This window comes from Drosophila santomea, chromosome 3L, assembly GCF_016746245.2.
Source record: "Drosophila santomea strain STO CAGO 1482 chromosome 3L, Prin_Dsan_1.1, whole genome shotgun sequence".
Lineage (NCBI taxonomy): Eukaryota > Metazoa > Arthropoda > Insecta > Diptera > Drosophilidae > Drosophila > Drosophila santomea.
Window position 1 is genome coordinate 6776103 of NC_053018.2, and position 27244 is coordinate 6803346.

The 27244-nt window shown below is 43.0% G+C and overlaps 1 protein-coding gene across 2 annotated transcripts; it reads left to right on the forward strand.

The window, feature by feature from the left end:
- The first annotated feature begins 623 nt into the window (after positions 1-623).
- LOC120448949 (DNA-binding protein D-ETS-3) lies at positions 624-25548 on the forward strand. Of its 2 annotated transcripts, XM_039631197.2 has the most exons (10): positions 624-1024; positions 3158-3451; positions 3564-3940; positions 6230-6397; positions 15530-15580; positions 17571-17630; positions 19210-19257; positions 22284-22473; positions 24813-25021; positions 25412-25548. In XM_039631197.2, exons 2-10 carry the CDS (start codon positions 3219-3221, stop codon positions 25546-25548), a joined length of 1473 nt encoding a protein of 490 aa, XP_039487131.1. In that variant the 5' UTR covers positions 624-1024; positions 3158-3218. The 2 variants fall into 2 exon arrangements, with proteins under 2 accessions (XP_039487131.1, XP_039487132.1); XM_039631198.2 differs by lacking the exons at positions 624-1024; positions 3158-3451; positions 3564-3940; positions 6230-6397 and adding an exon at positions 14506-15328.
- The last annotated feature ends 1696 nt before the right edge of the window (positions 25549-27244 follow it).

Consider the following 27244-nt stretch of genomic DNA (forward strand, 5'->3'; position numbering starts at 1 on the left):
ATAGCACCCGTCCCCCTGCCATAGTCGAGCCATCGCTTGTGGGAGGAGTGTGTCGCCATCTTTGAGCGTGGAGGACTGGTGACTGGACGGGATGATCTGGCCGCCACATTAACTTGGAGTGCGCGCTACCAAGTGCAACACGTCGCGGACGACATAATAGCGGTACTTTGCGGTTTAGATTCGTCGGTCACACGTCGTCAATAATCCCGGGGCAAGGACCAAACTACTGAACCTTTCTTGGTCAGCACACAGCGGCAAACAGAGGCACAAAAAACACAAAAAAAAAAAAAAGAAATCACAACATACAAAACACACACAGCGCACACACGGCACACACTTACACACGGCAAGCAGTGCGGAAAACTTGGACACATACGCCCAGCTTGTTGCTGCCTGTGGGCGTGGCAGCGCACGAAAAAGAAAACCGACAAGGACACACACATGTGTCCTGCCAGTGTGTCGCGGAAATTTTTGTGCGGAAATTATAGAAATTTCGCTTTTTGATTTCATTTTCGTTCCGCTTTCGTTGCGAACCGCTCACCACTCACTACCCACCTCTCACCACCCATCGCCCACCGCCCACCTTTTGTGCACCTGTGCACCTGTGCGAAAAGACATCGAGAAATGCCCAAGGAGCCCGCTGCCGTCGGTGTCCAGTTGGCTTGGTGGTCGTCGCCGTCGTCGTCGTCGTCGTTGTCATCGTCCTTGCAGTGACAAATTTCCTTGCATATCCGCTCGAGGACTACGAAACTTTGGCTGCAAACAAAACCGTCATTTGCGTGGCGCGTCGCTGTCGCGTTCACTTGTCGCATATCCGTCGCCATTTTGACAATAATTTCATTTCCGGTCGCCAATTTGTACGCACTTGAGTGAGTGATTAACTGCACCGATTCTTAACGATTGTGAAGTGTTTACGATTACCCAAGTTGTTACTTTACTTTGTCCCGACGGAAGTCTGTGAGATAGTCAAAGAGGAGTCTTATTTTTGGATAAACTTAATTGCACATACAGGCACAATCCTGAGGTGAGTTATGCTTGAATTATGAAACGATCAACTTGAATCGAGAATCCGACGGGGTCGTGAATACCTCAGGAATTTTTTATTGTTTTGTTTTAATGTTAAGCTAAATGAAGATCACCTCTAAACGGTTCCATTTTATTTATAAATTGGAAAATATTTAAGTTAACCGCTATAAAACATAAATCTTATTTTAAATCTTTATGTTTGTTTTTAGACAACATACAAAAATAAAATATAAATTCAGGTTCGCGACACTTAATAAAAAAAAGGAGAAAAACTCCAGCAGAAGGATATAAAGTAAATATAATCATTTAATATGTATAGTATATTAAGAACACGGATTACCAGACAGACTGATAAAACGAATCTGTATTTGATAATCATATTATTAAAGTCCTTATAAAGACTAGAAGACTAAAAAAATATTATTGCATATATTTCGAGTTTCTAAGATAAATATAAACTAGTACATTTTCTATACAAATATTTAGATTTTATAATTTAATTTCCAACTAAATGGAAAATCGAGCTTTTAGATACAGTATCTGTGAAATAAGATGGTTCTTTTTAATTTATGTTCAACGACAGTTATCCAACCCCTTAAAAAGCTAATCCCACCCTCGTATAATTGAGTGGCATATGTTTTCTGCTAATCGAATTAGCAGACTTAAAACGGAAGTATTCATAAACCAGCGAAAAGTGCAGATCGGCAGCAACATTGGGCATAAGCTCGATAATTAAACATGCCCGACAGTTCCAGCAGCCAGTCGGCTGTGCAAGCATTCAAAAATTCTAATTTCCGAAAATCGCATAAAAATCTTACAAACCATTAAAGAGCAGGCAAACGTGTGGCCTCTTAATTAAAGGATCTCTCGTCCAACAAGGGGATTACACCATTAACAGCTGTCGAAGAGCATAAACTCGGCAATCATAGCCATATACCAAGTAACATTCAAAGGAATCAGCACGCGCTGAAGAACAGGACGAGCATTCAGATTCAGCCCATCTGCAGACCAACATCCTGGCATCCCGCTCGTATTTCCGGTGTGCGCGCGTTCGCTCGGCGATTGTGATAACTTGGGGCATGCAAGGATACAAAATTACAAGAATACAAGAAAAAAATATATATTTAAAATGTCTGCCTGCTAATGTTCGCTGGTGAAATTTGCCTACATGCAAACGCCGCTCCTCGTCGCAAGTACAAATAATAAATAATAAATGAGGCGTGTGCAGGCCGTTTATAATGTCTGACAAGGCGCAAAGTTGATGATGTTCTGTAGATGCGACCGTTTCGATAACGAAATCTATTTACTTCTCCCGCCAGACTTAAAGCTGCTGGGGTTTCAGTTTACAATTCGGTTATGCACGATGTACTTTAAACCAGAGACAGGACAAGTCGCACTTTGTATGGCATAAATTTCGTTGGCATAAATCAAAATCCAGCAACTTCCGACGAGGGCAGAGTGCAAAAATTTGCATGCCCCCTGTGTGTGTGTGTGCCAACTGCAGACTGGTGTTCCCTGGCCGAAAAGGGCCAGTAAACAATGGTTCGCCATCCCCAGCTTCGACCAGCTGGACATTAGAGAGCCATGCTCAAATGGCCGCCACCCACGCACAGTTCAACGCTCATACGCAACGTTGGCCCAGTGCAAAAACCAGAAAGCGTTACTGTACACACAATAAATAACGAGGCAGATAATTATGCACGTCGTGTTTATATCTAAGGGAACACCAGCTCCGCAGCTCCAAAGTAGCCACTATTAATTATGCCAGAACATCGGGGGGAACATTTGGGGGGCAGCTAGCCTAACGTGTTGGGGGCCATGGCAATTAGAGCGATAGTTTGGCCCGAAAGGCAGTCTAAAATTGCAGAATTTAATTGTGGACCAGGCGTTATGATTTATTAATATCTCGCTCTGCAATTTGCCATGAGGTGAGTGATGGAATGTACTTGGACTTTAAAGCAATTAAAAGTTCTGGCTAAGTGGAAGTATGTTATGATCCATTTACGATCAATGTACGAATACCTTAAGTTTTAGTAGGTTATTCATTTATATATTCTTGATTTGTTTGGAATTTAATTTGATATTTTCTATATACTTTTCCTAACTTATTTCGCATCACTTTCTCCCGCAGAGTCAAGTGGAACCCCTTGTTTAGCCAACAGCCACCCATCGAGGCTCCCCAGGCGTGCGCCATGTACGAGAACTCCTGTTCGTATCAGACGGCGCTGGACCTGAAGCGAGTATCGCCGCCGACTCTCGCCCAGGTGAAGACGGAGGAGTGCCTGACGCTTGGACAGTGCTCGCCGGACTGGACCTCGTACCGCTTCCATCAGTCCACCTTCGAGCAGCTGAAGCAGAGTGTGGAGAAGGCCAAGGCGGCGCTGCAGGATCGCAGCAGTTTTTTCGGGGCCAGCAGTGCCTTCAGGTGAGCTGCGACTTAAGATACTTCTTGTTCAATAAAAAAAATTATTAAAAAATTATTGCCTAAGAAGTATATAATTCGAATTATTATAAATCTATATACATTTCAATCACAGCGACATCTACTCGAGCCAGCGCCTGACGGACTCCCTGGACACCCTGCCCGTTCAGTCCGGGAACGGAGCCGGCAATTGCCTCGGCCTCCCACACAATCCCAATGTCGGAGTGGGCGTGGCCGGAGTGCTGAACTACAATGCGGTTAGCAGCAGTACGGCCGGAGTGCTGAGCAGCAGTGGGAACAGTGTGCAGAGACACCGGTTGGACACACTGCAGCCGCCATCCGGGTGCTCACCAGCCGTCACCCAGCACGGCGTCATCACGTCCAGCGCCGGACAGGTGACGTCCGGCACTCTGGATGCGGTGAGTGCCGCTCCAGCACTTCCATCGCTAACTGCGTCCAGCTCCTCGCATGTGGAGCACAAAGTCAGGGCAGGTAAGTGAAGTTAATGTGGCAGAAGTTATCGCTTTTACATCGAAAAAAACTATTATAATATATAATATATTTGAGGATATTATACATAATTATATATTAAAAAAAAATTTAAACTTGGTCTATATTAAGTAAATTAATTAAATTAGATACATTTTGGTGTTAGGATTGGCTTTACTTGCAAAAATAAATTTTATTTTGTTATTTTTGTTTTTAATGGACCATTTATTTGAATACAAATATTTTAGTATTGATTTGTATATTATTTAACCTATATGCTCGTTATATAAATGATTTATGTAATAAAACGAGCGCGTAATATTGTGTAGTGCCCAACCCACTGACCTTCTCGCAATTGTCTAGCACAAAACTGTCAACGAAATGGCGGAAAAACAAATCCTGCGCTTCCGGCCAAGGCAAAACGGACCCGAAGCCGAGAAAAAAAAGCTGCCGAAAATGTTGTGCCACAAAAGTGGCAAATTTCGCGTATTTATTTAAACACATCCCCATGCAGCATATGTTGGCCAATGGCCACCACCCCCCCAACCCGCACCCCCGCCGATCCACTTCCCAGTTGACCAACCACCAAATATGTCCAGGCCCGTAACATTTAATGGCCAAAACAACGGCTAAAAACCGCGACCAGCCATGTACATAATTCTGCTCGTTGTTTTAACAACAATAAGAAGCAAAAAAAAAATTGGGCAACAAAAAATTTTAAATTGAATTATCCATATAAACGTTGAGGTCTTCCCGGGGTCGGTTTCTATTCCTCTGGCTGGTTTTTATATTTTTTTTTTTGTACTGGCCTTTGTTTTTGTTGGCTGGGTTAGGTTACATATTTATCAATTTAAGCCGGGCCAACGGATGTGGCTTATAATGCGGCCCAAAGCCGGTTGCTGTTGACTGTTTGCGGTCCTTGCCAGGTTTTGATAGAAACATCAAAAACCGAACAATTTCATCGCGTGCCTGGCAAGAGTTTGTTATGCCGCCTCCGACCGTCAAGTTGTCCATGTCCATTTATTTCTATAAGAAACTTCTTTCCTTCTTGCTATCTTTTTTTGGCAAATTTATGTCCTGTTTCTGCTTCGTTTTCAATTAGAAAAGGCTGACAAGCCTTGTAGTGTCTATTTTTCCTTTTTTTTTGGCTGAAGGACGAGTACTTCATGGAAGAACTTGGCTTGTTTGCCTTATCTTACTCTTACTTTAATCGCAAATTTAAGAACTTTTTCCTTACCAAGCGGCAACTTCTGAATCTTTTCCTCGCAATGGTAGACACAAAATGGCCGCCCAGCTCATCTTTTTCCCATCTCAACTGGACGCGCTCAAGCAAATATGAAACGAATCCTTTAGAGCCAGCCGAATCCTTTAGAGCCAGCCTCCTGCTTCTCAACTCCCCCGTCTCTTTCATCTTTTCACTGGCTGTCTCTTTCTGTGGTCGATGTCAAGTTGTAGCTGAGTTTTTGCCGCTTCGGCTTTGCCATGAAAAGATTTTGTCATGCGTAACTCATTATTTTTTGCTCAAAAGACGTTTGGCTCACAGAGGCGCATAAAAAATAATTACACTTTGCAGCCAACTCAAGGATAATACAGATACCAGCATATATTGCAATACAGAAATATGTCTGTATTTTAGATTTGAATTGTTTTATTTCGGAAATTTGCCAGAGATCACATGAGAGTTTTTTTTAAAGCCTAAAGAAACGAGTACAAATTATGATACAGTCCGTTTCCAGACAGCTTCCATGATGGGAACCGATTCCCATCATCTTCATGGCTATCATTATCATGGACTCGTATCACATCCGGCTTGACATTTCAATTGAAAGCGTAGCAAATTCATCTCGGAATTTTTCTCGCTGACGACTGGCTTATTGTTGTTTACATCAAACAAAGATTTACGGCAATTAAACATCTACATGGCTGGTCTGTGAAGTGACAACCCTCGCGATTATGTCCTTTGCGGTTCACAGGATCTGTCAGCATTTCGGTATGGGGTGAAGGCGAGCGACGTTGCGTGACGTTTTTGCAGGGTGAAGTGGTGTAGTGGTGGACTGGTGGACTGGTGGAATAAAAACCATAATTCGAGCCATAAATAAACCAGTCGCTAGTTGTGATGACAATTATCTATGCCGAGATTTATGAGTCCCGGCGCTTCGTTTATTTTCACTTTTTTTTTTTTGTTTTTTCGGCGCTTTTCCGTGGCTAAAGGCAAAGCGTGCCGTGCTGAGTGTGCAAATTTTCGCTGGCTGGCAATTAAAATATCCTTTTGTTTGGTCCTTCGTCTTGCAGATAAATCCACGTTGGACTGCGCCACCACATCCACGCATGCGGCGGCGCCCTCATCCTCGTCCTCCGCCAGCGACCATCAGCAGGGCAGGATCAGTGGCAGCAAGGGCAGCACCACCAGTGCCGCCGGAGGAGGGGCATCCGCATCAGGAGGCGGCGGCTCTGCACTGTGTAAGTTCAATACTGTGATTATGTCAAAAATGTCCTTTGAGCTTTTGACAGCTTTCAGTCAGGACAGCAACCTGATGGGGGCATAGAAAGTGTCAGCGCTCGCACAAAAGGTGGCGCTTGTGTGCGCCGGGGGTGAAATGTCCTTGGCAGGAGTTTTTCCTGCACAAAGGGGGGTGTTTCATGGCTTTAAAAGGGATATCAAAATATAAACTCGCTTCATTATATTTCAATAAAATTGAAGTACTTTTTTTAAAGTTAACTAGCTGGTATTTCGTTTTGAGCTCTACTGCGGATGCCTGGAATGCATTGTTCAAAAATGTATATGTTCCCAAAGAATATAGTTGTCTATAAGTTATCTTAAGTATACATATTTTCATATGATGCAGTCTCTGTTTTCTAAAATTCATATTTTTTCTTAAAATTATGGCTGATACTAAAAACTATAAATATACAGAATTATAAATGTTATAAACAATATTAGATTCAATAATTAGATAATGATACAAAACCAAGTAAAAAAAGTCAGGATCTATTGACAGAACTCCTAATGATTTTTTATTTAATTAATGGACAATATAAGATCCTTTTGTAATGATAAAACAGTAAACAAAAAGTGTCAGTTCTGTATAAAAACAACAATAAATTTGTATCAAGATAACTAAATTTCCATTTATCTAATTGATATAATTATAACATTTCCCACGAACTTTCGAGTCCCTTTGGAAGTATTTTGATCGCTCAATTGCTCACTTGTGTTAATGCCTTAAGCTTGACTAATGCGCGTAATCAGGACTTGTGAGCCTTTTGGTGGAGAGTCCCTCTGGGAACTGCAATTGAGTTCATTTGGCAGTGGGAAAGTTGGCAAACAATTGGCAGGGCCTTATGTTTATATCCCTTTGTTCCTGCCTACTGTAAACATACAAAACGCAACAGTCACAACATTCGCTCGAGTCTCTCGAGTCGCCTAGTGAATCAGTGACTGCCCGTTGATAATTTGACTCTTAAGTGCTCTTCAGCGGTAATCCTATTAGAGCGTGTTAGTCACACGCTCCTGCGAGCACACTTCACTAGCCAGGACAACCCCCGTGCGCATCCAGACATCCTGTCTACCAGTCCTGTCGACCTGAGCTCGAGGGATGGCCTCTCCAGCGAGGACAATGAGGCTAATCGACAGATCATAAAATGATCAAAACGTTATGTGAAGCGCATTAGAGCGCACGCTCCTCTGACAGCGTGGTAGATACCATCCACTCGTGGTAGTGCTCTATGGAGTATCTATTGAGTATCTATATCTATGGATTGTTTGGGAAGGGGTTCCCTGTGTGGGATTCTTTCGGCACAGACAATTGAGCGGTTAGGTGTGAATAATGGGAAAGGGTGCAGAGCGGCGGCAGGACATCGTTAAACTCATCGAGTGGCAATAGGCTTTATTTATTGTTTTATTGGCCTGATTCAAGATATGTTTGTTTACTCATGTTTGTTTATTCATGGCCTGTTGAAACTAATGAATTATGTTTATTTTGTGTTTATTATAATTTACGAGGTTTATGTTTAGATTGGTTTTTTATACAGCCTGTGTCTAGAAAGTGTTTTTTTTCATAATTTTTCATTCTTTTGCATTTATTATTTTTTTGGTCTATAGATTTTATCGATTCGTTACACTTTCAGTCTTCTAAACCAACAAACATATACAGTTTACCCCCTACACCCTTTACCTTTAAATACTTATTACATTTCGAGTTCTTTAAAATCGCATTTTTTGATGTCTATCATCATCTGTCGCAGGACTATTTGTTTGCTGCTGGCTCACCCGAAGAGCTTGACTCTAATGATAATCTCATAATCTGCCAGCAGGCTGGTCCCACCCACACACCGCCCCTCTTCAGCGCGCCCAGCGGGTGGCTGCCACCCCCTTGGCCTTTGCCGCCCACAAGTGGGCGCCACATTGCGTCCTTTCGTCCTGTTGCCATACCAGTCGCATTCGTCCTGCGCCGTATGTTTTGCTCACTTGAAATTTAATTTCTGATTTCATTTGCGCACAGTTTATTCTTTATTATTTTTTTTTTTTGCTGGCCGTAATTGTTTCAGGCTGTGAAAATAAATTGAAATCGCTGCTGTGCCAACTGGCGCCAAAAAAGGACGATGAAGTCCTTTTTGACAGCTTCGCGGACTGACGCTTGCGCTCAAATTTATTCACTAGCATTTATGTATGTTGAATGTTGTTGCGAAAAAACAAAATGGCGGGGCAATAACAAAAAAACACAAAAAATGCGCATATTTGTTGAAGAAGGAAAACGGCGAACTTGGCCTGGAAAAGTTTTTGGTTCCCATGCTCTATTGTCCGCTCATGTGTGCGCCTATTGATGTCCAAATATTTTTATTCATGGCCCTTTTCGCGGTTCACTTAACTGCCGATTCAAGTCATTACCCACCCCAGGGAGCGATTTTGGCACGAGTCGTTCATAAATCACGTCATTGTTGCCACAACCACCCAACGTGGCCCGTGGCAAAGATGACGGCAACAAGCTGGAAAATGTTTGGCTAATTTAGTTTTTGTGCTCACTTATTGATCAGCGATAGATAGGCAAACAAATTTGCCTATTGCCCAAGCGAAAAACTTTACAAAAATAATTAAAAAACCGCGCAAACACAGTGGGCAAATAGAAAAGTGTCAGAGGACTCAACAGGTTGGCTTCCGCCTCCAAAGTCCGCTGCTCTTTGTGATTTATGCCGCTGGAAATGACCCGCTTCCGACATGGTATATCAGCAAAGAAAAATATACATATACAAATATGTATGTATGTTTGGAGCAAAAGGAAAAGCTCAAAATCAATGGGCGACCGAAAGGAAAATGGAAAAGCGCTGGCGCACTTGAAAGTTTTAGAAGCGGGCACCTCCAGGCAGCGGAGGTTACCTCCTAAGTTCTCATCTTCTATTTCCCAGCTCCCAGCTCTACGGCGGAAACGCAGTGCACCCGGAGCCGGAGGTGGCTGTGTCGAAGCGTCTCCGGTCTCGGCAGCCAGCGCGCTCCGCAATTTAGTTGTCAATTGAATTTATGAGGCCGCTGAATTTATGGCCGCCACCTAGCTACCTCGCCACCTCGCCACTGGCCGTGCTTTTATCTCAAGTGACACAACTCACGTGAGACCGTGAGACCCGGAGACCCACGAGACCCGCAAAGCCCGTAACACCGAAACCCTTGACCCGCCAAAAAGTCAATCCGCGTTATCAATTGACAGCGAGGGTCGCTGGCAGTCGAACCACGGTAATTTATAGCTCGCCGAGCACGTGAACCGCCGTTCCTCCAACCCCTTTCCACATTCCGAATGTTAATTGTTTGTTTGCTGTTTGTTGTCATTGGCTCTTAAGTGGCGCGGGGTGAGGGGCACTGGGAACTGGTAACTGGTTACGGGTTCCAACTGCTCGTCAGGGGTGTGCCGTGTGAATATGCTAGCTTTCAGTTTAGAAGAAATCAAAAAAAGATATCAAATAAAAATCGCTGCTTGGCGATTGAGTGTATCGAATAGGATATACCAATTAATTTGGTAGATTTTAGGGAATTTTAGCAGCATTGTCAGTTTGATTTAACAGTCAGTTTTTTATGCCTTTTAGCTTTTATAGATTTACTCTATATATGTATATTTAAATTTAAAATATATGTTACTATCTTTTGTAACTTTTTGGTGGCTCAATGCTCCAAATAATTAAAAATAAATACAAAATTGTATTTTTCAAGCTTTCTGGTGGCTCAATAAATGATAAATACCGAATTGGTTTTATGTTCTACTATGAAACATAAATATTCTCGAAAACAGCATACCCTTTTTAATTCAAGAGGTATTCAGCATAAAAAAGATCGTGGATAAGCGAGCGTTGCAATTATCTGAGAAAGTCAAACGGTGGTAATCGGAGTCGAGCCCATGACCCCCGCACCCTTCACCAGTGCGACCCTGCCACCTTGCACCTTCCACCCTTCCACCCTGCCACCGTGCCACCTTCCCCCTTTTTTTCCAGCCGCACACCACCCCCTGCTCCCTATCAATCGCGCAATTATTGGCGGCATTGTTTAGATAGACAGCCACGAGGACACGAGGACACCTTCAATATGTCGCTGTGAGAACTTCCTTTTTGGCCCTCCCGTTTGTTGTTCGTGTCTGTAATTTGTTTTTATTATAATTTTCACTTTTATTTGTGGCTGTGGCTTAGGGTTTGTTTGATTTGGCGTGTTCGCTGTGTTTGTTGGGCATTCCTAGGCGACATTGTTTCACTTTTTGTGGGAACAACTTTCGGCGAGTCATTAAGATCTGGTGCAGTTGATAAGCGCGGTGTAATAGGTGTGAACAAAGGCCAGGCATTTAGGGATAAAGACAATGCCTAGCAGCTGAGTAAAAAATATTATTATATTACAAAAGAGAGTTACATACTTAGAAAGGCTTTAAGTGGTAAAATATTAAGTTTACTTTTTAATAGCCTAGAGTAGTAGAATAAATTTGAAAGGCAACCTTAAAACATACGAACCTGTTTTTATTTATAATATTTCTGGTAATATATGTATATCCTGGCAGCTCAACTTTGAGCCCATTCCATTACCACTTAACCCTCTCAGCGCATTCACAATGAAAAACTCTAAGAGCTGCCAATGCGAAACTGATTTATGCGCCGCCGTTGCCGCCCATTTGATTAGCAAATATTGAACGAAATAAAAATGGGTGTATTGTATTTTTATTATTTTTATGCCGATTACAACAATACGCATTTCGCCAATAACAAAATGCACAGCGCCAGTCAAAAATTCGCCGCGGGCCAAGTGAGCAATCCGTGGCAAAAGGAGCAGGAGCAGGAGGAGGAGGTACGAGTCAGGACATTAAAGACCAGCCTGAATCCAGCAGAAAACAGGATCGGGAGCGGGGGCATCTTTTGGCCTGTCATGCCTCGCAGGCCGCTGGCCACGTGCCGCGTCAAAGTCGCCATCGCGTGTTACATCATTCATACGTCATTAATGGCCACGTGCCTGACTTCCAGTTGTTATTGTAGGCAGGGCCATTTCAGTGTTTTCAGCCTTGCAAGGCGCATAAATATTAGCACGACTCTATCTCTGTCTCTATCCCTGTCTCAGTTCTTCTCTCTTTCACTCTTCAGGTTTGAGAAAACAAATCGCGGCGCTGATTGCGTTTCTTATTAACTGCTGTGGGTGGTTGGCTGAGACAATATGCTCCCTGTCCTCAATGCACTGCAAGAAAAATACAATGAAACATGTGACAAGACTCAACAGATTTCAGTTGCCTTCTTAGTCAATAAAAGGCAAATATTCAAGCAAAAAATATTAGATAGAAACATGGATTTATTTATTTGAATATATTTATTATATTATTTATAACATATTTTTTTATATATATTTGGAGAAAAATTAACTCAATAAATATAAATACCTGGAATTTAAGATTGATATTTATATGAACCCCCTAGCTAAGCATCTTAAGTATAGATTTGGAGAGAAAATTCAGAACATCCCTAGTTTCAGCTCAACAATCGACCATCTATGAGGATTTTTCTTTTCTTAAGAACTCATTTAAGTTCTTGCTGCATTTTTCTGAGAGTGTAGCTGGTGTCGTCATGTTTGTCTTGACGCTCCGTTGAATATTTTGGCTGCACACACAGAAAACAAATGGACAGGCGCCTGATGCAATGATTGTGCTGATGGGGCAGTGGGAATTCGTGGGTGGCGGGTGGCGAAATCAAGCTGAAGACACACAAAATGGTCCAGGCCAATGTGTTGTGGCTCAAAGTTAACTTGGAACACTTGACTTGTGGGCGAACTAAGAGAACCGCAATTTATGGGTGAGGGGATGCGGAAATGTTACGGCGACGCAAAATGGCGGAAATCGCAAAACAAAAGAAATTAATTTAAAGTTTTTCGCCCAAAAGCGTGAAAATGAAATTACATAATGAATGCAATTAAAATGTTAAGCCAAGCTGTGTGAGAAGTACACACACATACACAAAGAGCTTTTCCTTTTCCCTCGCTTTGGCAGAGCAAACATTTTGAGCCAAGTGAAACTTGCTTTTCCTCTGGCGGAGAACAGCAAATTGCTATTTAGCCATTTTAGATGCCATTAGCACTAACACACACATGTACACACAACTTGAGTCCTTTTGGTGGGTGGAAATAGGAGGCTTTCCCTCCAGCAACGTTTATTAAATAACTGCGTGTCAAAGCAACGCACACAAACACCAACACACATGCAGAGGCACAAACTAGCACACCCACACATCGGTAGTTGCCTTGACTTGCCAAACTTTTCCTTTGAGTGCCTGCACATGTGTGGGTGTGAGTGTATGTATGTAGGTGTGTGCGTGGTTGAAAAGCGAAATTTGTTTTCAACTAAAATTAAATAGTAGTGCAGGGCAATGGTCAAGCAATCGAATATGTTTTACTCATTTTATAAGGAGTAGTAACCGGGAAAATTATATTCATTTTTATGTATTTTAGTAAGATGTCCTTTTTAAAATGTTATATTAAATTATAGTGGGAAGGTTGATAATAAAAAGGCACATACCATTTTCCTTTTATTTATTTCCAACAACCTGAAATAAAATGCGTAGAGAAAAGTAATTTAGATGGGCTGTATTTAATTCCGTTTTATCCTTAAATTATCCTTTTTCTTATTCTGAATCATTCAGGCATTGCTTATATGCTTAATAGCAAACCGAAACTAATTTCGTAGGGTATGAAAAGAGCATAAAAGAGGAAAGCATAGAACATAATAAAAAAGGAAGCCAGCTAAGCTTTTTGCCTGTTTATGTGTGTGAGGAACTACAATTTGTTCGTTGACGCCTATGAATTAGCCTGGCCGCCCACGAGGATACACAAAAATACACAAGGACTCGCAAGGATACGCAAGGAAGGGGCTCGCATGGCCAGCGGCAAAGCTGGGCAAAAACAATTTCAATGCGAATTCAAAAATTAATTAAGCCAGCCCAAAAGGCAGCTGTGTAGATGAGTTTTTCAGTTAGTGTGTGTATGTGTGTGTGTGTATGTGTGTAGGTGTCCTGGTATCGGCTCTGTGTGTGTGTGTGTGTGATTTGGTGTGTGTCTGTCATTTTCTGTTGCCTGCTTCGTGGGGCAACAAGAAAGCGCAGGAGTTTTTTGGAAACGGAGTCGGAGGCGAGTGCCACAATTGCACTTGAGCAGCTGCAGGCGGCAGCTCCAACTTCTCGCGCATTGTTTTTCGCCTGCCACCCCAAAAAACCACCCAACCACCCAGCCACCCAATGCCACCTCCCCTTTCGGTGGGTGGAAAGTACTGTTGGGAGGGAGGAGTGGTGCCGTTGTAGGCGAACGACGAAACGGTAATATCCTTGTGTTTGGTGGAAGGAAAAAGGAAGTGGATAATACATCCGTCCTTGTTGCTTCGTGTCACCCACTAAAAAGGCGATGCCACTTCTGGAAGCTCTGCCGCAGGAGCAGCACGAGCGGCGGCAGCAGCGGCTGCATTGAGTGGCTCGCAAGGGAGACAGCACTAGTGTGCGGCCAAAAAGAGACGGAGTCATGGGGTCCTGCGGCATGTCCTTAGTCAAGTGGAAATGGTAACCTCCTACTCGAAGAGAGCGACGCACAGCGAGCGTAGCAAACAACTTGAAAAGCTCGGGACTCTACATTTGCAACTCAAAAACCCATAGAGATCATTAGAAATTGTGTGCGGAATACGAAACGTTGGCAATTCTCTCGGTGGCTCTGCCATTTGTAAAAAGCTTAACGGCGCCAAGCTTTCGCTAGGCCACACCTCCGCGCACTGCTGATTGGTGGACGCCAGTCGCAAGGGGGTGGCTGCGGATTAAAACCCTAAGTGTATCCTGCAACGCAGGAGCAGCACTGGCAGCACTGGCAGCAGCGGCAGCGACAGAGGCAGCCACACATATCGCAAGCAGACCAACCCAGACAGATAGATACACAACCGGGCAGCCAGGCAGCGCACCACCCACCACCGCCCACCAAAGGCGACCAACCACCAGCCACCCCCCAAATGGCCACAAAAACGTCGCTAAGGGTTGGAGGCAGGACGATGGCAGGACGCAAGGCAGGATATGCGCGATTTGACGACGGAATGAAATCAATTGTTACGCTGCCGTGCCACAGATCGGACGCAATCCGGTGTCAGTGCTCAAGCTCGATAGTCCTAGCCAGGAGCATCCTTTCTTAGTCCTTCTCCGTGATTTACGCGATTTACGCTGCGCCTACCCACACACACATATACGAATAAATACAAATACAAATATACAAAAAGAAACGAACACAAGCAGGAACAGGACAAGTGGTGAAAAAAATATCACGTATACGTGCGGGGACATTGACACATATAAATCAGTTGGACACGCGAACGGCAGGCAGGTCGAAAAGTGCATTGGAAAGTTCGGGCGGAAGTCGAGGTGTCCGGTAAACGGTAACCGGTTCCGATCGTCACTTTTCCCGTTCCCGTTCCCGTTCCTTTTCCTGTTCCGCTGCGCGTCCGCTGCTCCATCGCTGCTCCAACGCTGCCCGTTTGTCCTTTTTTTAAACAAATTCAATTGCGGACACCACTTGGCGACGTCTCCGTCTCCGTGTTATTAGTTTCCGGTCTCCGGCGACCAATTTACCGCTTGCCAAAAAAAAAAAAAAGAGGAAAACAGGAAAACACAAAGAGTGCGACAAGGACATAGACCAATAGCAATTAGAGTTTAAATTTGAATTTGAATTCGAGTTTGAAATTTTCCAACTAATTGGTGTGTGTGTGTATTGCTGTGTTGCTGTGTGTCGGTGCATCGGAGGTGTGGAACGGAACAAGCTACCGAAAACCGAACCGACGGCGACCACAATGCTGGACATCAAGTCCTCCGCCGATTACTTGTCACGCTCCACGGGCAGCTTCAGCAACTTCTCGATGCTCTTCGCAGGTGAGTGGGCGGTGTGTGAGCCAGCCCGACCGTCGGCCACCTGGAATCCAAGTAATTACACCAAGCTAGCCCTCATACAGTACTCCCGTCGGTTGACTGATGGATCGCACTTTCATAACTCTAACTCTAAATCTAACTCTAACTCCTATAGCATTTTAACTCCTTACAGTTTATTGAACAACTCGTTTTCCTCTTTTGCAGATTCCTCGTACAAATCGTCGTGGGGCTCCCACAGTTCGACACAATCGCAAGGTGAGTGATAAATTAAAACATTTAAAATTATGGCCAAAAGATATCAGCAATATCAGTTTATATTCTACAGAAAAATAAATCAAAGGAAATATCTTAGATCATTGTATTTGGTTTAAAAATATGACCAATTATAATTAAGGCATTTTGTTTGCTTAAAAATGTATTGGTTTTTTCTTCAAAAATTGATTTACTTTAAAAGGATATATAGCTATATAAATCTACTTCTTTCTTTATATAAATATTATATATTTTCAGTATCACAAAAGAATAGCATTCACATTCACAATAAATAAATATGGCTTCGATATTCATATCCCACTTATCTAGCTAAATTTGCATTGCGAACTCTTTATGTCAGTGCTTGAAACTCTTTTCCTCTGACATATGTATCCATCTATCCTGTGCAATTACATATTTCATTCCTCCGGACCAAACTTCGTCTTAACGACAATTTATGGCAATAAATCCCGAAAGAAACATGACTAATTTGCAAAGTTTCAATGCTCGCAAATTGCAATAAAATATACTCAGAAAGTTGCGCGACAAGCCCGAAATTACAGCAAATTATCTACCAAAAGGCAGGCAGGCACTCAAGAAACCCCAAATAAACATTAAATATGCAAAACACACACATGACATCGAATCGTTTGAAACCAAAAGTGATGGAAATTCACACTAACCGAACCGAAGCGAAACCAGTGAGCCATGCAAATTGTGCGCCTGATAGACGTGTATTCAAGCAAATCAACAAGCCATCAATGGAATATTGACAGGCATTTCGTTTAGGGGCTTATTGAAAATATAGATAAAGGACCAAATGGAAGGTGTGGACTACACGTGTTCGTGGGGTTGCGACTGAGTTGAATGGTTATTGAAGCGAGCAGAGGGGTTAAGCGCTATTAGGCTAGTTATGGCGCACACTAATTGAAATTATATTGTTCTCTGACACCCACTCCAAAAATGGCAAAACAAAAAAAGGACCGACGCCTCGAGCGGTTTTAAAATCTCAGAATTCCGAAATATATTTTTCACACTCCGAGTGAGACAGAATTTCAGCTTGGCTGAGCGCATTTAGCTGCTGGCCATCGATGACATCGAAATTGTGCAGAGCCACAGTTTGTGCTCAACTCGATTTGAGGCACCACCACTGATCCATCGCACCACCAGAGCCCATACCCACCGCAAATGCCACCCAACCACCTCCCGCTGCGGCTGCAATCGGTCGCCTTTTGTCCTCTTCTCAGTTGAGTGGCCACGCAAAGCGCAAAACCAAAAATGTCATATGAAAAGTTGTCGTTGTTGCTGCCTCTTTTTAAGCACAATAAGTGACAACGAAAACAACAGCGGGCGGTGCAAGAACCACCCAGAAAATCTACTGTCCTCTACAGAGCAAAAAAATTACAGAAAATATGGATTACCAGTTTAGTTTTCATTTCCTTAGAAGAGTAGGTAATTTCAGATAAGATTATTTCATTATTTTCATGATAATTTAAAGTTTCTGGGAGCTAAGAGTATATATCCTTTCATTCCTCTTCCGTTAAACACCATACACCGACATCCCTTGGGAAGCAACTCATTTTTCCCAGTGTATTTCCCACAGTCCTTGGTGTTTTACTGCGCCTGCGGCTTTAATTTTATTCGAGTATGAAGCGTGAAGTTTGCCACACAACTTGAACGCGCCGAGATTGCAAATTGAACTGCCAGCGGCATTGTTTTCACTCTTTGCAATCATATTCCATTACGAGCAGGCCAGAGAAGAGATCCTGCGATGCTCATGTCACAGTTGTCCTGCCCGCGGGCACCACACCACACCATCCTCATTCACTGTGGACTCTTTGATGGCAGCGCAGAGATAATGTTTGTGTTGCGGTTGAGTTGACGATTGCCTTTGATTGTTCTGCTGAGAATGTAAACTGACAGGGCCGGCAGGTTTTTAATTTAACAATTTGAATGAATTCAAACGCGTTCTACCCACTGCCTTCGCTTGCAGGTTACAGCTCGAACGCCCTGGGCATCAAACATGATCCGCACTCACAACTACGGCAACCTGGTGAGTACGCTGAATATCTAGTCTAAGTTAATTAGGTGCATAAACAGGATACTTGATATCGACAGGGATTTTTTCAATAAAGATATAGAAAAAAGAAAGTAACATTTTATTAAGAAACTGCGATCTGTCGATATCAAGTATATTTTTGGTTTCCCGTTGAATCTCAAACCATTTCAAAAGTTATGAAGTGCAGATGCTTCAGCCCACGTGCCGCATTGTTAAGACTTAAGACCAACATAAACAGCCAGCAGGATAAATCACGTAAAAAGTGTGTGTAGCTCAAAATTCGAAACGAATGCTGTTGGCCAACACCAATAAAGTTTGCGTATTGTGTATCGCATGCATGCTGCAAGTGCCACTCGAGTCCTGTGGGCTGTGAGTCCTTTCTGCCATCCTGCTACCCTTCAGCTTTAAAATTCATTTCGAATGCCTCGAGAGCGAAAACGAAACCAAAACCGAAACAGCAACAGAAATCGAGCAAATACTGTCGCAGAATCAAAACCTTAAATACGCCACTTGAGCAATGGAAATGGTAATGGAAACAAAAGTGCCGAGCGGTGGAATTGAAGCGTAATGGAAACAATTGAAACTGCCATAAAGGATTCTCAATTAGAGGGTGATATGGGGCAGGGGAAGGACATGGGCAGGGGAGGCGATCCGCAGACCCAGACGCACTTGGCTTGGCTTTTGTTGCTGTCAAATTTGACGGCCGTGGTTGAATAAGACGCGTGCCAGTCGGGGGTTCAGTTTTTTCGCATTTTCGGGACATTAAAGCTGTTGAGCTGTTGAGCAGTTGAGCAGTTGAGAGAACAAAGCTGCAACCGAAGAAACTGTTGGCAAAACAATGGCCAGGACACAGGACTCAAAAAGCGAAAAAAAAAACACAAAAATACTCATATAAAACAAGCCAAGGAGCGGCGGAGGACTCTGGCTAGATGATGCGAATTAAGGACAATTGTGCTGTATGTCTGGTGTCGGTCTCGTTGCAATCAGCGTAACCTTTCTTACTTTTTACCCACTGCAACACACAGAAAAAATATAAATATATGAATCAAAACATGAATTCGCATTGTGCCAAACCTCAACCTTAAAGTATGCAAGCATACACTCAATAAATAGAAATATATATTATATTGAATTGAGAGAACTTTTTTGAGTTGTTATATTTACGAAGCATCTATTTTTTTCGAGTGTCGCCACGCATACACTTACACAGCTAGGCTTTGCAGCGAGCAGGAAACTCGCGCCGGATAATAAGTGAAATGGATATTTCGAGTGTGAGTGTGAGTGTAAGTGTGAGTGTGTGTGCAAGTGCACTCGACAAATGCGCGCAAATGAAGCATCTGCATGCACACATAAACAAAATATAATAAAAATGTATATATTTATACCTATGTATGTGGTAAAGGCTTTTCACAGTTTGCTGGTAATGCATTTCATTTCGTCAACGGAAACTAAAACTTGCCTTTGTATTTGCCATATGAATGGTCCGGGCACCCTTCATTAAGATATTTGCATAAAGAACCCAGTACTAATGCCACGCTTTCCATTTCCATTTGCTTTTCCACCCTCTCCGCAGATCCATATCAAATGTTCGGACCCACCAGCAGCAGACTGGCCAGTTCAGGTGAGTGGAAATCACAAAAGCATAAAGATGCAGGTGCCGCGATTAGTTTTTCCCCCCGATTTTCCGCGACTGCCACGCGGCCACTGAGCTCCAACCCCAAGAAATGAAAAACACTTGGGCCAGTTCATTATCATATCAATTTCTGGCCGAGATTCGACTTAGTCATTGCCCAGACGGGCGACCCTAACAAATTAACCCATTGCATGCGAGTTTAACCCTTTCTTTCGGGGTGCAGTTTTCTAATTTATGCGAAAGGTGTTTTCCGAAATTTATTGCATCGCTCTATGCGAGTGTGTGTGTGTGTGTATGAATGAGTTAGTGTGAGTGTGTGGGGGGCGTGTCCTGGCAATTGTTTTTTTGCAGCTCTGACTTTTCGTTTCATTCAGTGCTTGGGAATTGTCTGTTTTCTGGGCACGCGCCCTGCCTGAAATCCGGCAAAAATCCATTAAAAAGAGTTGCGAGTTGCCGTGGAAGGCGACGTCAAAGGGTTTCGACGGTGGGCGTTTCCCTTATGGATTTGATAAATTGGTCAATGGATGTGTTCTTGTTTCTCACAAAACCTTGTAGGCATAAATGGCCATGAGAAAAAGTGATTCGATTCATTAAAACTATAGCTTACTAGTTTCGTATCAGCTAAACCCGTTTTCCCAGGCGGGAAAGAAATAAAGTCATCATTTCATAAAGAACTCAACTCAGTCTGAACACTTTAGCTTCAACTTTATTCCTAGCTTATTAAATAAAAAAGAAAAATTATTATTTAATTACTGATCTTATGTTTACTCCTAATCTTTAAAATATAAATAATTGTTCGCTCGAATGCGAAGGCGGCATTAAATGAGAATGAAAGCCAATGCCACTTCCTTAAACTCTTCCGCACATTTTTACTACATTTTCCCTGAATCGAAAGTCACTTTCAAAATGGTTGGATTCAATGCCTCTGACCAGTTGCCAGGCAAAATCAATAACTCCTATTGATCCTGCGCTGGGGCAAGCTTTTGACGCCGCCATTATGGTGGCTCCACCCACCGTTGCCATTGTCCCAAGTGTGCTGGCACCACCACCACCACCACCAGCTCCACCACCAGCACCACCTCCACCATCTCCACCCACTTTTGCGCCATCGAAACATGGCGCTCGAACGGAATTAGCATAAAAACCCAGACGCCCAACATTTTCCGGCGCGACATTTACACGAATCCCCAGCTCAGGCCTCGTGCTCTCTCTGTCTACCTTGCTATTTCTGTCTCTTTCGATTGTTTGTTGTGCGGTTTTTGGTTTAGGCCGTTGCCAAGAGTTTGGCTATAAACTTTAACTTGAAGTTGAGCGCAAAAGCAAAAGCTCACTGAGAAAAACCCACACATACTCGTAGTACCCAAAAACGTGAATGGTACACGGTGCTGTGCGCTTTCGCTTTTTGGGTGGCAAAAATGCTGTTTTTGATTAATTATGGCTTCCTCTCGACACGGAACCGCTTTGTTAGCCAGGTCCGGCCAGCTGGCCAACAGCACTTGACATGCCACACTCATTTGCATACATGTGCATGTGCATATGCATATCTGCATATGCATACACTTGTATGTGTGCAGGACCTCAAGAGTGATAAAAAAGGGAAACACGAGATTGCCTTAGCTAGTTGCTGCATAATTTAAATGGCCAGCTACGAACTGGAGTTTTCTTAATTATGAAAACAACGCGAAAATGTGTTGAGATCAAAGAACTGCTGGGACTAATTGCTTCCGGCTTTACATACATTTTCTGCTTATTAAATTAACATTTTTTTTTTGGGGATCAAAAACTTTAACGCCTCGATGGCACTCCTTAGTGGGCAATTAAAACACTTTGGCTCCCCACCGACCAATTAGTTTTTTTTCGTTAGCTTTTGTTTGGCTGCTAATAGCGTGTCAATTGGCCAAGGAGCCACGCCCATTTTTGCCCATTTTTCCATTGACTCGGTGTCTTCTGCCCGGCCAGCCAGCGATTATCATTCATCATCGTCAGTCGGCGGAGAATCGTCGTGTTGGCACTTAACACATTCACTTGGCCATGATTTGCAATTAACGCAATATTCATGACGTTCTCACACATGAGCAGCGCTAAGCCACCACCCAAAAAGGTCCTTTTCCCAGCTTTTTTTCTCAGCTCAAGTTCGCCCAACCACCCTGTATACTTTTTTTGTTGTATTCCGCCTGACAGCGCGAACAGTGAGAGAGAAAGGAGCGATTGTTGTCCCTTAGTCGTCCTTTTTGCTTCCACGGCCTAATTGCCAAATGATTAAGCGATTTATGATGTCTGCGTCGAATGCGTAGCAAATCCAGCGCACAATATACAATCATAATTCTATAAATGTTTTAGCACGCACAATGGGAAATGTTCAAAAGTTGGGGGAGTGGAGTTACGACAGAAAGTCAAAGTTCAAATGGGAAACTACAATGCCATGATATGGGTGAATACATATGGCCAGTAACAAAAGAAGGCTGAACATCTACGGGTTTAGTTTTAAGTACATGAAGTATATGATTTTAAGTTTTCTCTTCTGTAAAAAGCAACCAACTTAAATGCCCAGCATGGCTCATTGCAGTGAAAGTGGTAGCCATAATATCTCCTCGGCTTCCCGGAGGAGCAGCTCCATGCCACTTCCACTTACACTTACATGCAATGCCATTTCCGCTGCGCTACACTTCTCTTACAATAATTTGAGGCAAGCGTCATAGATTACCCCCGTGGTCTCAGTTATTCATTGGGAGCGGGTAGTGCCACTTTGGGGGTTCTTGGATTGCGTTTCGCTTCCCTAGCCCCAAGAACTTGGGCAGGAAATGCTTTATGGGTCCTTTGCATGCCACAAAATGCTTACATTTTGGCCACATCCCCGCAGCTGTGGCTAATGTAGGCCCCAAAGCCCCAAAAAAAGGATATGCTCTTTTGATGGACATTTAGGCAGGCCCCAAAAATACCCACATTAAATGTCTCAATACCTACGAATCACTGGGCTCATTTCTCAAATCCCTCCTCCCTCCCGTTCTTTCCAGGCTCGGGCCAAATCCAGCTGTGGCAGTTCCTCCTCGAGCTGCTCTCGGACTCCAACAACGCCAGCTGCATCACCTGGGAGGGCACCAATGGCGAGTTCAAGCTCACCGATCCCGACGAGGTTGCTCGCCGCTGGGGCGAGAGGAAGTCCAAGCCCAACATGAACTACGACAAGCTCAGTCGCGCCTTGAGGTGAGTTCTAATAACTATTTATAAAATTTAAAAATAAGAAGAAATGTAATTAACATATATTCTTTTGTATGAAAAACATACATACCTATATAAAATACTCTTGGACTTATTTTTTTGTTACTTTCATTTAATTCATTAGTAACCATTTTCTTTAAACTACGAAGTTTGTACATTAGTTTTGGTATTTTTAAAATATGTCACATCGTGTGCAGGAAAAGATTCTCAAGCTAATTTAGAAACCTTTTTACTGTGCGCATAGTTCCACAGAAAAAAACTTCGATTTCGGATTACTTTCACCCCATCAGCCATAGGGATGTTTTTTCCTGTGCAGTGGAGTATTCCCTAATTAGGCAGTATCTGTGCCGTCGTCGAAATGCGAGCATGTGTGCAATTTGCTATTTGGCTCATCAGTAAATGATTTGTCCCTGCACTGATTAGCCGCTTTGATGGCTAAAGAGCCAGAAAATCACCCAAAAAAAACTAGGTAATCCACTTGCTTTGCCCAAGACTTTGGCTCACATGATTGTGTGGGTGTGGCGAGGTTGGCACAGAAACTCAATAATAAATTGTTCGCTTGGCCCGAACTAGAATGCAATCAAAAATCCAATAAATTCGCAATCTAATTGCAGAGCCAACGTAATTCGATTTCGAAATCTGAAGCTTCAATATTTGACAGAACACAAACCATATGCACAAACTATTTGTGCAACGGTCAATTGGCTATATAAACATAGTCAGGACATAGAGAGTTGAACCCTTTTAGCCGGGCTCCTTGAAACTGTCAGTCGCAATCAGGCGAGTGCCAATGATGCGAATTCAAGTGGAAAAGTCCTGACAGCCAATTTGCAACATGCTCCGCACACACATGTAAATAAAATGTAAAAAGTGTAGAAAAATCACACAACAACAATGTGTGCAGGACGACGGGGAGTAGGAATCCTTTTTGATGTGCAGGAAGCCTCAACATGTCTGTTCTTTTTTGCGCATTTCAACTCAATTGAACACAAGAGACATCATCGCCGTTGGCTTTCATGTTTGCTCAGAAATGCGAGAGTGTGTGGGTGTGTAAATTAACACTCAGCTCGGGTATCCTTCACACCCACACACCCACACACACGCACAAACACACAAGACAGCCAATGCACATACACAAGCGCACAGCAAGGACAAGTGCTTTAATGCTTCATTTGACATGTTTATTCACAGCCAGCTGGCCTTTTGTTGGCCTGGCCAATCCTCGAAATGGGTTTACTTTAATCCTTTTCTCTCCATGCAGTTATCCTTGCTCCCTGATTGTGCTCCTTTGTCCTTAGCTCATCAGTCATTGATTGCCTTTGATTGTCTGTGCAAGGAGCAGCGGCATTCAGGCCTTTCATTTTTCATTTTTCAGCTTTTACTCTTTTGCATTTTGCAGTCAGGCCATTGTTTTTGCTGCTTTTAATTTATGGCCGTAATTGGCATAATTTATGGACGGTGCAAAATGGAAAAATAAGAGAGAATGAACTCAACTGCACGCATTATGCCAATTTACATTGATGCATTGAAATGTTTGCTTTGCCTGCAACCTTTTGTAATTTATTTGCGAAATTTTTTTTTTTTTTATTTTGTGTACACTTGTCAGGCGGAAGTTGTGGACATTTTAAAGCGTAACAATAAACGCACAATATCCAGGAGGAAAGGAATATTTAAATTGTTAAATTGCCATTCGAATGTCCTTTAAAGATAGAGAGAGAGCATCACAGTCCTGCTGACTGGGCAAATATCCAAAGTTAATGAAAAGAAATCGTTGGCTAACCCTCGAATGTAAACAAATTTCGCTCGGATTTCTTGGCCGTCTGCCCGCCCACATAATTTCACCCCTCGCCAAAAATTTCTATTTGCGTTTGGGCACAAGGCGTTGCCATTTAATTGCAGAATCAGAAAAAAGGGAGCTGCGTCTGGGGAGCGGCACTAAAATCGCTTAATGTCAGCAAATTAACTTAAAACGCATAAAGCGAGCATTATTCTGTAATTATTTACTGTCCATCCGAGGGGAGACGCAGTTCATCTCAGCTTTTGTTTGACTTTCCCACATTGAGATCATAGAAACGAGCAGCTGGAGGAGTAGTTCCACTGTGGTTAATTTTATGACTAAATATGTAAGAGTATTAAATTATAATTAAAAGTCAATGAATTTTCTTTGAAATTAACAGTTTAATGTATTTGAAGCGGGCTTTTCCCTTTTTTTAAGTTTGGATTTTGGTGTTGATGTTGTAGAATATTACTGCTCATACTAGGTGTAGGTTTATAAAATATATACAAGTTTTTCAAACTGTTTTTTTTTCTACTTTCCCATTTAGGTACTACTACGACAAAAACATAATGACCAAGGTGCACGGCAAGCGGTATGCGTACAAATTCGATTTCCAAGGCCTGGCAGCTGCCACTCAGCCGGCAGCCAGCGATCCCACCTACAAGTATCAGAGCGACTTGTTCATGACACCATATCACCACAGCGCCAAGCTCAGCTCGTTCATGAGTCCGCATCATGGCATGACCTCATCCTCGGGTAAGCATTCGTTTGGGCAATCATCCATTTAGGGCATCTCGGGTGATACTTTTAAATCAAAAGTATAGCTTTAATACAAGTGAATCTGATTTAGATAAACAATTTATTGATCATAAATGATGCCCATTACCAGATAATTAAAGTAAGACTACTTTATACTTGTGGTTTCTAACCTGTTATAAATGAGGTTAATCTACCTAAAACGTAGTTTCATTCTATAAATATTCATTAAAATACTTCCGAACATAAATCGTGTATTAAAATCAGGTATAAAATAAACATCCATTAATTAATGTACTTCGGATAATAAATCGTTTATCAAAACAGAAGTGATGTGTTATAAAACTTTGTCTATAAACTGTTTCTATATAAATGCTATATTTCTTACAGCCTCGATCTTCCCGTCGGCCGCCTCGTGGGGCAACTGGGGCAGTCCGGCCACGAATCTCTACCAGCCGCACTCGATGAGCCACGTGACCCCCTCCCACGTAGCGCCCCACCTGAGCAGCTATCCCCACTACGCATGACCATCATCGTCCGGTGGCGCCTTCTAATATGAGAGCAACGCCATCGCCAGTGCCTCGGGCATTGGCGGCGGCACGGCCTCGACGGGCGTGGGCATCGGCGGAGTTGGAGTTGGAGTCGGCGGTGCAGGTGGTGGAGGTGGTGGTGGTGTGTCCACCGGCGTCGGTTCCACCTCGAGCAGCACCACCAGCAGTGGAGCGGGTGGCGGAGGCGGTGGCGGCGGCGGCGGTGGGACAGTGATGAGTGGTTTCGGTAGCAATGGCAACCTGAACGGATCCCATGTGTCCAGCAGCGGTGGGTCGTCCAGTGTGAGCAACAACCTCAATATTGCCACGGCCACCTTGACGGCGACTCCGGCGCATGCCAGTGCCGGATTTGGGACAATTGGCGGACTCAGTGTGGCCGGAATGGGCGTGGGTGTCGGTGTGGGAGTGGGAGTGGGCGTGGGCGGTGGCAACTCAACGCTGAATTCACTGGTAGTGGGCAACCGGCTGATGAACAGCAGCCTGCCGACGCTGCTCAAATGATGCCACTTGGAGAAGTTCGGGCTGACGATGGGCGCGGGTCCTTCGCCGCCGGCTGCAACGCCCGCTGGCGAGAGTATGCCACCGTATCACCATCACGGTCATCCCGCCCACTCCGGACTTCCAGGACACGCTGGCAACTATGGGGCCAACGAGCGGGCACTGTACGACTATCTGGACATGAAGAGCGGCGAGCAGGCCACGTTTTTACTGTAAATGCAATGGCAAAACTTGTAACCAGAACCACCAGAAAAGATCCAAAACACAAACAAAAATCGAAACGAAGAGCGGGCAGCAAGCGTATTTGCAACGGATTTTATTCATAGGTACTTAGCGAATTAAACCCGTAAGCCCTAACCACATTGAATAGAAACTACAACCAGCTAAATATTTTACGTGTGCGCGAGTGAATGAGTGAATAAGTGAATGATTCGTTGTTGTTCTAGGGCTAAGGAACTAACTTTCCACTAATATAGAATTAAGAAACGGAACCGATATAGTTGGCATTCGCAGCTAAAGCAAACTCTAAGTGTTTTTAGTGTATCAAGAAGAGACTCTTTTCTCAAATTCAAAGCAGACATTTTCCAGGCTAAGACTTGAAATAGTTCTAGAATTCTACAATTGTTGTTAGCATTTTGTGTGTGGAAGCATTTGTAAATAGCAAAATAACAATATCATCCTCCAAATAACGTTCAGCACAACCGTGAATGTCTAGCTATAAAAGTTTGCCACATTCTCACTTCAATTTACGATTTGTAAATAAATATTTGCCTAAGTGTAAAAATGTTTAGAACGTAATGTAGTTTATTTGGGTTTACGTGATTTATATATTGAATTACATTTAGAACATGGGTTTGAACACTTTCTTTTTTAACTTATCGTTTTGAGATGGTTGACTGTGATAGTTGATTGTACAGTTAAAACTCTTACATATTTTTTAAATACCAAATTACAAACGGAATAAATATTGAAATAAATTACGAGTACATATTAATCACAAGTCTAGACATACTACATATATTTGTGTGTAAAAAAGAAAACATTCTAAATTTAAGTCCAAGTTTAACTATAATAATACGAGAAAAATATATATAAAAATTTAAATGTGTGTAACTATGTGTATTTACCAAATCGAAAAAACGAGAAAAAGCGAACTAATCGTTAACGATCTAAG